Genomic DNA, 12,439 nt, shown 5'->3' with positions numbered 1-12,439 from the left:
AATTGTGTTTTGGAAATAATGCGGCATTTAAGAAAGAATTTAGTCATGCAAATTTTTTTTTTCTTAAAAAAAAAAGTGGGGGTCAAGTCCTTAAATTTTATCTAGTTATATGGAAATATATCAATATTTTAAAATACGATTTTATCTAGTTATACACATATTAAAAATAATATTTTAAAATAATAGCTTTATCTTTTCGAGTGTTAAATTTTTAGAAAGTGGACGAGGCAACAAAAAAATAAAATAAAATAAAATTGAGTGACTTCATTAGTTCTTAAAATGAAATTAAAAAGTTTCTATGGACATATGGACAATTTGTCCCTAGCTAATAATAAATAATCTTTTGCTTTCTCCTCGGATTGTCGGCTTGTGTACACTATCTGACATAAAAGAGTAGAGATTAGAAGAGAGCAGAGACTTTTTGCAATTGCGAGAAAAAGAGATGGCAGGCGGAGAAATAACAGTGGAGAGCGCTAGTCCGAGGTCGCCTGAGGCGGAGATTGGAATCAAAGTAGAGGATCTCTGGGAGGTTTTGGAGCCCCAACTTACCCCCACAGAAAAACTCAATTCTTGCTTCCAAGACCTCCCCGTCTCTTCCTTTCCAACGCCTCTTTCTCAAGGTGCATTTTTTTTTTTTTTTTGATGGGTGTTGGCTTTGGAATGTGCACAGTTGGTGTCAATTTTGATGCTGAGTCTCTTTCAGCTAGAGTTCTCAATGAAGTGAAGATTTGTTGATGAAAATAATGTTATATCTATCTAAATATTATCTTTTAAATTGAAATTGGGCTAGCTGATACTGAAATTAGCAAGAACTGAATTAAGAATCATGAATTTTTTTAATACAAATTGCTATTTCATGCCTTGTTATTTTCCTATTGCTGCAACCAAGAACTCTGAAATTGGGTTTTCTATATTATTGCTGATGTCTATCTATTGGTCTGTTGAATTCTCGGGTTATACTAAATTGTATCTAATATTTAAGAATACTTATGGAATTTCTCTTCTCAATATGCAGTGATTGAGATTCCATCAGATGCCAGCCTGGCAGAGACAGTTGAGATTTTATCAAAGCATAAGATTTTGAGTGCGCCGGTACGAGATGTGGATGCTCCAGATGATGCAAGCTGGATGGACCGGTACATTGGGATTGTTGAGTTTGCTGGTGTTTCCATGTGGCTTCTTAATCAGGTTTCTGTACTAAATTAGAAAATAATTAGTTTGCTATTACTTTTTAAAGTTTTTCAAACTACGAAAAGTTGAGAATTATACAATTGTTTGTTGCACATGACTGACAAAAATAAAAGATATAGAGTTGAGGGTTGAATAAGAGCTACAATGCACGGACTAAAATTCCAATGTGCCATATTAGATGTGTTGTAATCACAATTATTAACATAATAATCATTTATTTCAGTTGCATGTTTCGGCCAATGGAAATGCTGGTTCAACTTTAGCTCGGATGAATTCCTTTACCTATAAAAAGCAAGCAAGTGGAGTTGCTGAAAATGGACATACTTCAGTGACTTCTCAGAACAATGATGATGGGTCCACCTCTGTGACGGGGAGCTTTTTCGAAAACCTTACCTCCTCCGAGTTCTACAAGAATACAAAGGTTCATTTTCTTTTCATTCAATTTTGACTCTGTGCAGTCTTACTCTTACAAGAAGAGGGTAGAACAATGCTGATTGTACTAACCCGTATTAACACAAGATCAAATATTAATTTTCTGTCCATTTATGTCAATCTACAAGGGCAAAGTGTATCAAAAGAAAAAAGGGAAACAAATTGTGATACCAAAATGTTACATTAATAAACAAATGCTTCAGCACTGTTTAATTTGGCTGAAATTGTCTCCCTTTTTCTTTTAAATAGGTGAAGGATATATCAGGCTCATTCAGGTGGGCCCCATTTCTGGCATTGCAGACATCTGATTCATTCTTGACGATGCTGCTGCTACTGTCCAAGTACCGTGTGAAGAGTCTACCAGTGGTCGATTTTGATGATGGCAAATTGGTAAATATAATCACACAGTCATCCGTGGTGCACATGCTTGGTGAGTGTGCTGGCCTCGTCTGGTTTGAGAATTGGGGCACCAAAACACTGGATGAACTCGGTCTGCCCAACACCAAGCCCTTCTATCTTCTCAAGGTGCCTTTTCAGTGTTAATTTATAGTAAATAAACCAGTACTTGAAGCACAGACTTCAATTTGTCACGGTACAGTTTTCAGAAAATGTCTTCGGGGACCAAACTAATACAATCAGAAATTCTAGGGGGGGGCAAACTAGGAAGCAGGAACTATGAAGATTTTAGGGGAAGAAAAGGGAACTAGATAATGGTACTAGGGTGATGCTCTATGGGCTATCCATGCAAGTTACTGTTATTTATACCATCAATCAAGTTTTGTGGTCTGCTTAATGGTAACTGACTAACCGAGATATGCAATTTAGCTGCAAAAGTAACCAATTTTTCCATCAATGCCCAATTATACAATGTGCTTTGAGTTTTAATCAATTATTGCCTCAATTAGCAGATCACAAGTAGGCTAAATTTTGTCTCAAATTAGCTGACCAATTTGGCCTATTGAATACCGAATAATTGGAAGAAAAACAACAAATAGATGTAAATATTATGACGTAAGGTGCTGAAATCTGGCATTGTACTTCGTTTCCTATAGAATATCAGCTCAATTAGTGGTTTAATTTGATTTTACAAGGTGAAAGAAGATGAACCTGTATTGAAAGCATTTCTGCTGATGCGACAAAAAGGGATAGGTGGACTTCCAGTAATAGATGCAAGTGGAAAGTATGCAGTTGGAAATATAAGCATAAGAGACATTCAGTATCTCCTCACAGCCCCTGAAATCTACAAAGATTACAGGTACTAAGATTTATTTTGCTATTAGAAAAATCGTTGAGTATGAACGGGCCGTGATAATGGTTTGTTTTCGTGTGCAGAACTATTACGGTAAGTGACTTCCTCACGGCAGTACGGAAGTATTTAACCAAGCAGGAAGCAGACTCACCATTGCTACATGGGGTGGTCACATGCAAGAGAGGTGACACAATGAAGGAGGTTATTCTAAAGCTCGACTCAAAGAAGATACACCGAATATATGTAATTGACGAAGACGGCCTTCTGGAGGGGGTCATCACGCTCCGGGACATCATCTCCAAGTTAGTGCATGAGCCGAGCAACTATTTCGGTGATTTCTTCGATGGAGTATTGCCCTTGCCGGAAGATAGCCGTGTCTGACATGAGATGTATTTAGAAATGGTAGTTGTAAATACTGTCTTTTTGTTGAGTTATTTTTGTATGTCTTTAGATGGGTGTGCAAAATGTGCTTCTGTGTGTCGCATCTGATGACAAATAAGACATAATAAATATCAATGACACCTCTATCTAGACTCTAATGTGCTTCTATGCGTTGCATTTGATAAGAACCAAATAAATTAAATAATAAATGTTTATGCGTAAAATTATCCACTTATTCTGTTAACTTTGTAAAGAATTATCGTATGTTTTCTCAGATTGTGATGATGCATGTGTAAGATATGTTAGAATATTTTATTGGGTTTAAGATGACCTCAGATTTTTAGATTAGAGTAGCCAGTTATTTATGTGTGGCGATTTGGTCATAAATTCAGCTAGTGCCATAGTGTTAAAGCATCTCCATTTGTGAAATTATAAATTGAACTTATATTTTTGTATCAGCATTTTAATTGTAAGCTGACATTGTATTTAATAATTATAATTTTCTTTTTTGTTGTTGAAAACTTGAAATACATTGTTAGAAAATATTTTTGGAAGCTGTTTCGGTATAAGGTGCCTCCTTGGGCGGCCATTTTTATTAATATCCCTAAAAAAAATTGAAATTTTAAAAATGCCCCGCTCACAATTTTTTTTTAAAAATGCCCTGACCGCCTGGGCCCAGGGCGGCCCAAAATACCCAGTGAAGCGCCCTACACCCTGGCGGCCCATACCACAAGTGAGGCGCCTCATGTGTATTTTTTTTTTTTGAAGAAATCTTAGTATTTTGATTCGAATAATTTTGTGAAAAAAAGTTTAGGGTTTATGTATATGTGTATGTGTATGTCAAAAAATAAAATATTATGTATATGTCTATGTGTATGCCAAAAAATAAAATATTTGATATATTTACGAAGTGATGTCGTAAATTTTTATAACTTTGATTTTTTTTTTTTTTTTTTGGTGAACTATATGTATAATATACACATATACATATATAGTTCTAAAAATAGTTTAACATAGTTCAACAAAAAAAAGTTCAACAGTACAATCAAAAGCGCAATTAAAGTTCATAACATAGTTCAAACCAAATAAATCAATTCGCATAAGCAAAATACTACAACGGCATACAATTTGGGTCTAAGCCTTACGAGCAAACTATTTTAGAACTGCACTTATTTCTAGCATATTAAAAAATAATGCAGCCCATGTTCAACCTAAATACCAGGAATTTAAAATTCATAAAATCCAGATACATTACTAAATAATACAGTACCGTCGAGACCATAGAATAAGGTAACATAAAATTCATACAGCAACAACCAGTTCAAATAGCAATTATACAAACCGTTACAGTTAAAACATAAAATACTACAACAACATACAATTGGGGTCTAAGCCTTACGAGATGAGGAGCTTGCTCCCTTTTTTTCCTCAGCCACGGACGCACGCAGGACACTCCCACGTAGTGAGACGAGCGTCATTCAACAGATTTGCATGCGGGTCCATGCAATTGGGATGAACAGCTTTGCCACATTTATAACAGAAGAACATATCCACCATATCTCCCTTCAACTCACATAAGCAGCACTGTCCCCATCCAGGTGGAGGGACCCTGTCCACCCAGCCTTCCATCAGCATTTTTCTAATTGATGGATTAAGAGTGCTAAGAAATTCTTCATTATTTTTGGGTGAAAACAATCTTTCCAAATTCCTCATCGCGTAGGCTTCAGCCGTCCAAAAATTATTAATGAGTGCTCTTTTTGCTTCGCGTTCGGTTTCAGTTCTTCCTCTATTTTTTCTAACTTTGGGTGCCATTATAACTAGGGTTTCAAGTGACAGCAATTGATTAGGAAGGCTAATTATGTGCGTAATTAAATACTAAATGTACAGTAATCAACGACTAATTAGAAAATAATTAGAAAATATTTAAAAAATAATTGAAATAAATATTTTAAAAATAATTAAAAGAAATATTTAAAAAATAATTACAAAAAATATTTAAAAAATAATTAAAAAAATATTTAAATTACCTGCAGCTGTAGTCGCTCAGAAAATCGCCCGAGTATAATTAGACTGATGTTGGAGTGAGAAGAGAGAGAGAAAAAATGAATAAATAGGCATCCCTAGTGGACCGCCCGTGGCCCAGGCGGTCAAGACCCTAGCAAACCGCCCCTGTCACAGGCGGTCTGCTGGGAGTGTGGGTCGTAAATAATAAAGAAATTGTAATTACTTGAATATAATTTCTTAGTTTGAATGTAATTACTTGAAGTGTACTGTTAAGCTTTTAATTATATTGTTGAACTTTAATTGTATTATTAAACTGTGTTATAATAAAGAAATGAAAAGTGCAAACAACATAATACCAACATGAACATAAAATAAAAAAACACAATGTCAACATAATGCGCGCCAATATAATACAGCAGTCCCATAGTCAAAATACTACAATCAGAAATATATCACAATAAATAAAAACTCTACAATCATCATCTTCGTCTCCTTCCGGATAGAGACAACCTAGGAGCCGCTATGCCCTTGCCATGCCTGTGCGGCTGCACGCGCCTCTGCAGACTCACATCTCGTAACGCCTCCTCTCCCAAATCCTCCTCATCGTCTCCCATATCCTCATCCTCGTCCCCCGTATACATGTGCTGCATACCTGTCCTGGCTGCCCATGGATCAAATCCAGCAGCTGACTCTGCATTGGCGGGCTGTGTATGCAGCTCCCATGGATCTTGCTCCCAGCTTGGAGGATACGTGGAAGGAGGCGGTGCGCCAAATAATGCAGAGACAAAGCCATCTGCAGTCTGAGATGAACTCCCACCAGCCTCAAAGTCATGCTCCATCTCCACTCCATATCGTGGTCTATGGGAGCCATACGCCTCTGCATCTGTATTTGCCGGGTCCAGCTCATTTATGCTAAATATGGGATCGGCATTCCAACGAGGTGCTCCATCCTAGATTAAAATAATGTTAGTTTTGCTACATACAAAGAACTCTGCAACAAATAATGGTATAATTGGCGACTGACCGTGCCAAGCTCTACTGCAACTCCGTATTTATTTTTATAAGCATCCCATCCTTGGGTATTCAACACCCAGTCGTGAAACGCCCAACCTGAGTCATCAACTGCATAATTGGAAGTTAACTGAGTTAGAACGAACAATTCAACGAGGCGGCCTTTTAATATTAACTTGTAATTACCTGCAGGAGCTTGCGGCATATCGTGACCGTAGATGGCCTCTGGTTAGTAGTCCGGATTTCGCGATGCAGACTTTATCTCCCGCTAATTGATGTTCTCCCCAGCATCACGCAGCATGCCAACGAGGCGGCCTTCAAAACCGCCTGTCTCCACGATTGGTGCAGTGTGCTGGAGCATCTGGCATCTATATATCACCAAGCATCCCCCGCCATGCACGCCAAGCTGTGTCCAACTCCTCTCATAGCAGTCAACAACTGCACACAACATGATTATGCCAAATAATGAGTAATTAAAATTTGTAATTTTAAATTAAAGTATGTTTCGGTTGTACTTACCGCGCGAGCATTGATCGGACCCCAAGGCATGTAATTGCTGGATGAATCCATCAGTCTACGTCGAAGGGTCTCGCCATAATGGCCCGTCAGGTAGACTGACGGCATGCCCCATCTCTGGTACCATACGGCATATCTCAGATCCCCGGGACCAGCACCCAACGATGTAGTAGATGGGGGGCTCCATAAGTGCTGCTCCGGATGTCGAGCCCAGTTGTACTACATGACGAAATGCTGGCTCCAGTCGACTTTAGACTTAGTGTGCGCCGTTCTGCAAGTGCAATTAATTAGAAAGTAGAGAAACAGTGGATATATTAAAGTGATAATGAAATTAAGTAGATGGTACTTACTTGTGGAACTTGTCGGTAGCATCCTTGCCCATCAACGGGTGCTCCGGGATGAAAGCATCCAAGCCAAATTGTCGGGATACCCGATCGGGGTAGTGGTACTCCACTATCCAGAAACAGACGATCGGTCCCCGATAATACCATAGATGTGTCTGCTCTAATGTCATCGGGCTCAGCCATCTACGCTGATACCATGCACGATACGAAAACCAATCGATATTCCCATCTCGGAGCATCTGGAGCTGACCCCGGACATAAGAAATCCCTCTGCCCCTCTCTTCATGATCGTGATGACTTCCCCATATGGCGGCGTATGTGGGGCATCTGGCTGGGTCAGGGCCTCCCCAATCGGGATGCAGCAATGGTATGACTGGCTGATTTATGGGCAGATGTGACCACGACCAATGCTGAAGCAGAAGAAGTGGTCCAAAAAGCTGTTTATTCTTGACCTGAAAATTTAACTTAAAATAAAAACTGGGTGCTTCTTATCCAACCTTCAATAACAACGTATATTAATACAGACTTACCAGACAAGCATGACAGATGCCTCTGTATAAGTGGGCGAGGACAGCTCCACCCCAGTTCCATCTCGATTATTTCTCCAGGTCCCTCAGCAGGGAGAGATACATCATCGGAACCGCGTCACCGCTGGAATCCTCGAACATGACAGCACCGCACAAATCCAGCACATATGCTCTAGTATTGTCACACCCCGCGGCCACGGGATGCGACAGTCTCCCGCCGTAAGCATACAACGCCATGTATGCTTACAAGGCTATTCAATTTATACTTAACAATTCAAAATGAAATAATATCAACCAAGTTTATATATACACCAATCAGAGTACACAGTCTGGTCAGAATATAATACAACAAAAAGTATCTCATCCGGATACCAACCACGAGGCCTACCCTAAGACTATACAACAAAATGTACTAAGGTCATGAGATGGTAAGCTACTATGGCCTACTATTCGCGTGCCTCTCCAGAATCAGTCGCACCCGTACCTGTAAAAATAACCGGGAGGGTGGGGGTGAGAATAAATTCTCAGTGCGAATTTGCCACAGTTTGAATTATTGGACTTGCAATCAAACTCCATATTCAAAAATGAAACCCAAACAATAACAAAGCAAACAGATATATATAATAATAAATAACAGAATGCCAATTGTTCGCTTCTCAGAGTGTGCTTACAAAGTTCCAAATACAACTAATTGTACTTGTTTTAAACCTTGAATCCACTCACGTCTAGGATTGCAAGTGTACAATCCTATCCGTGTAGTAAAATAAGGTATCGATCCTCAGGGACGGTTAAACTCAATTCTAGACTTTCACAAATCCAAGTTAGGTACTAGAAGTTTGAAGAATTGGGTTTGATTTGTTTCAATTTCTAAATTTCAAAAGACAATTCAATTAAAGGTAAATGAAAGCGATTAAAAGATTTGGTTTTGAATCAATTATAAAATGTGTTCTTAGGGTTTCAGACTTCATCTCCAAACTTTTCCTTCTCTGGACCTATCATACAACTCGCATCATCTCTGATGCGACCTGTGTGATGCGACTCGCATCATCTCTGATGCGGGTCGCATGGCCCTCGAGCAGAGCTGACATGAGTTCGTATCTAAGTTGATTTCTTGTGCGAGGCTTCGACCTGTGGCTCTCGCCTACTGGTATCTAACCTAAATTGATTGTCTGGTTAACTAGAGGTATCTACAACCTCTCGATAATAGAAATTTCACCTCTCGGCTACTATTGATCTTAGATCTACCTCAAATGCTCAATCACAATTACAAGATACATCAAGGCCAAATTACTAGAAGAGATGCTATAGACATCTAACAGTAGACAATCAAGAATCAATCAAGAAATCACAATCAAGCAAACAATGAATACTCAAACAACAATCACACAAGTTCAACATTAGATCAAAACATCATTCAACTCAAAGAAAAGGTTTGGAGATTACATCTTAACCCTAAGAAACAGGGATCTACTCAAGCATAACAAAAGTAAACATGAAAGAGAGAGAGAATAGGCAGATCATAATGGAGCTCGAAGATCCAAGGTGGATTGGAGAGGATCTTGCAATCTTCTCTTCTTCTCCTCTTCTTCAAGCAAGCTCCAATCTCCTTCTTCTCTCTTGATCTTCGCTCTTTTTGTGTTCTGGAATGTAGAGGGGGAAAAAGCCTCCCGAATTCTGGCATAGGACCTCCTTATATAGGCAACAGAGTTGACTTTGGGCTTGTCAGATTTAATTTGAACTGGGCGGCAACAGTTGATGCGACTCGCATCAGGTGGATGCGACTCGCATCAGATGGTCTTCAGGAGAGAGCAGTGAGGGTCGCATCGCAGGTCGCTTTGGGCTTGGATGCGACTCGCACCAGGTGAATGCGAGTCGCATCAGAGCTTCCTGAAGTCTACCAATTGCCTGATTTTGCCCAATTTCGCCTGATTCCTGCAAAGTAAGAACCAAAACTTAGCAGTACCACATTCTATGGATATTCAATGTAAAAGGTACCCTTTGTTGGTTCAAAATATAGATTTTTCGTATGGAAACAAGTCGAAATGATAGGTCTAATAATGTGATAACACCAATGCTCGACAACAATTAATCAACCTGAAACACAGTTCACGGAACTTCCAAGATGAATTTCAAAACACAACATATATTTGGCTTAACTTAATTCATTAGGGCTTGTAGCAACTACAGATGTTCTTTCGAGCTGGACCGTTATCAAACCCACATCTGTAGGGTTACAGGCGCCTACAGATGGCCAACCAAGCTAGACCCTTTATCTGACACCCATCTGTAGCTGTTTGGCTTAACCATTTCCTAAGGTCTGGTTACAAGTCACCTATACAGGTCAACTTGACACAAATGCAAACACACGGAATCAAAGTCAGCCATACCGCTCAACTTTGCAATTTCATTCAAATAGATTCACAACCAACTATCAGCCTTGCACAATTCATTAAACAGGTCAACGGATAGGTCACCATCACCTTATCCAGCCACCTAAACAGGTCGGTCTGGCAAATTCATAACAGGTCAACGCATAAATCAGCAGCGTCACCTTATCCAGCCACCTAAACAGGTCGGTCTGGCAAATTCGAACAGGTCAATGCATAAGTCAGCAGCGTCACCTTATCCAGCCACCTAAACAGGTCGGTCTGGCAAATTCGAACAGTTCAACGCATAAGTCAGCAGCGTCACCTTATCCAGCCACCTAAACAGGTCGACCTGGCAAATTCATAAACACAGGTCAACGGATAGGTCACCGTTACCTTATCCAGCCACCTAAACAGGTCGGCCTGGCAGATTCATTCACATCAAGAATAATTAATAGAACTAATCAAATAATAACCATACCAACATGCCAAATAATTTTAACCGAACAATTCAAATCATTCTCAGTAATGCAAGAATCAATCTACAGCATGAATTCCAAAATATACAACAATTAATCATTCAACATGACAAACGAATAAACAGTTTAATTCCTGAAAATAAAGTATCAAATAAGTCCAAGAATCCCGCACCTGTTTAAGACGAGCGTACCGCTTAGTTACGGATCGGGCGTCTCGAATTGCCTTGCGATATCTTGCTCGACCGAGCCTACACCTATATTACACGTTTACTTGGTTTAATTCGGGTTCAGTGGTCTATACGTTTACTTAGGGTTTGTATAGTCCTAAATCAATTCTTTTCGGTTCCTTCTTTCTTATTAAAAATCTCATATAACGGTGCACAATTGCATCTAGGCCCTCTAGCCATATATCATTTCACTTTGGTAACAATCAATCACCGTTTCACTACTTTGGTTCTCGGATCAATTCAATTTACCGATTGGTTAAACCCTAATTTGGTCAAAACCTCAAATTAACCGTTAAACGTTCTAAAAATTCACGATCAGGAAGCAACCCTACCGATTACAAGTCTAATTGGTTGGGTTAAACAAATCAAATCACGATTATGCCAACTTTCAGTTTTGGCACGAAACCCTAGAAATCAGAATTCACAAATCGGAAGGAAATCGGGAAAAGATTGGCAAGTAAACAAGCAAGGAGTGTAGAGGAACTAGTCCTCGAGCAATTCGAACACAAATCTCGAGTTTAAAACGAAAATCTGAGAAATCGAGAAAAATCAAGGTTTAGAAAGAGAAAATGAGAGAAAAGAATACCGAATCAGGGAGTTGGGAGAGATTCACGGGCGCTTACTCGGTTCCAGTTTCGATTTCTCGTAACAATCGGGGGTTTGAGATAGACGGGAAACTCTCTCGCTCTTTTTCTTCTCTCTAGGCAAAATCTTACTCAAATATGTGAAAGGAATGAAGTGGGAGAGAGAGAGAGCAAAGGAATTATGCAAATAAGCCCTCAGATTCATCCAGTGCGGATCACTCACCCGCACTGGACCTGAGTGCGGACGCACTCAGCAGTTTGTAGGTCCTTCCAGCACTTTTCAGTGCAAAAATCGGTGTCGGTGCGGGTCCTCCACCCGCAGTGCGGGTCACTTCACCCGCACTCAGCACTTAGCCTGTTTTCAGAAATGAATTTTAACACATAAATCACCCGCAGTGCGGGTGGCTTCACCCGCAGTCAGCACTTAGTCAGTTTTCAGAATGAATTTTAACACAGAAATCACCCGCAGTGCGGGTGGCTTCACCCGCAGTCAGCACTTAGTCAATTTTCAGAATGAATTTTAACACAGAAATCACCCGCAGTGCGGGTGGCTTCACCCGCACTCAGAACACCCGCACTCAGAACTTAGTATATTTTTGACAGAATTTCAGAAAAAGTCCGAGCGTAATGCGGACGCACTGACCCGCAGTGCGGGTGGCCTCACCCGCACTCAGTACTTAGCCAATTTCAGTTCAACACAGAAACTTCATGAGTGCGGTCGCACCCACCCGCAGTGCGGGTGGCCTCACCCGCACTCACAGAAATTTCAAAGGCAATTTAAGGAAAACAGAAGTCAGTGCGGGTCAGTCACCCGCAGTCACCACCAGTGCGGACGCAGTGAGCCTGTAAAGTCTCAAATTCTCGAAATTTCGATGCGGTTTTGATTCACACTTAACTTACTTAATTAGAGGAACCTAAATTAAGGTTTTAACTTCCATTTTGTTAGCACAATTAACTTGATTCTTGCTTTTAATTCATTTGAATTTAATTGTAAAAATTTCGTAACGTAACAAGTATACCTGCAATATAAAATAATCAATGTAAATAATTGAGATTGTTGAGCAACTACTAAGTTAATTTAAAGAGTGTAATAGTACCTCCTGACCGCCTAAATGTCTTCAGTATCAA

At 39.7% G+C, this 12,439-nt stretch overlaps 1 protein-coding gene across 1 annotated transcript; it reads left to right on the top strand.

Moving 5' to 3' along the window:
- The first annotated feature begins 346 nt into the window (after positions 1-346).
- KING1 (SNF1-related protein kinase regulatory subunit gamma 1) lies at positions 347-3,428 on the top strand. Its single transcript, XM_078300267.1, has 6 exons — positions 347-620; positions 1,016-1,188; positions 1,415-1,612; positions 1,873-2,148; positions 2,715-2,878; positions 2,956-3,428. The coding sequence occupies exons 1-6, from the start codon at positions 443-445 to the stop codon at positions 3,251-3,253; spliced, it is 1,287 nt and encodes a 428-aa protein (XP_078156393.1). The 5' UTR covers positions 347-442; the 3' UTR covers positions 3,254-3,428.
- Positions 3,429-12,439: the final 9,011 nt, after the last annotated feature.

The sequence above is a fragment of the Carex rostrata genome, chromosome 3 (genome assembly GCF_964058835.1).
Source record: "Carex rostrata chromosome 3, lpCarRost1.2, whole genome shotgun sequence".
Lineage (NCBI taxonomy): Eukaryota > Viridiplantae > Streptophyta > Magnoliopsida > Poales > Cyperaceae > Carex > Carex rostrata.
The sequence above is the reverse complement of the archived record's forward strand: the minus strand, read 5'-3'. Positions and strand labels throughout refer to the sequence as shown.

Coding starts and splice junctions, on each gene's coding strand:
- KING1 (XM_078300267.1), top strand. CDS start 443: ATGGCAGGCGGAGAAATAACAGTGGAGAGCGCTAGTCCGAGGTCGCCT. Junction 1,189..1,414: donor CCATGTGGCTTCTTAATCAG/GTTTCTGTACTA, acceptor CATTTATTTCAG/TTGCATGTTTCGGCCAATGG. Junction 2,149..2,714: donor AGCCCTTCTATCTTCTCAAG/GTGCCTTTTCAG, acceptor TGATTTTACAAG/GTGAAAGAAGATGAACCTGT.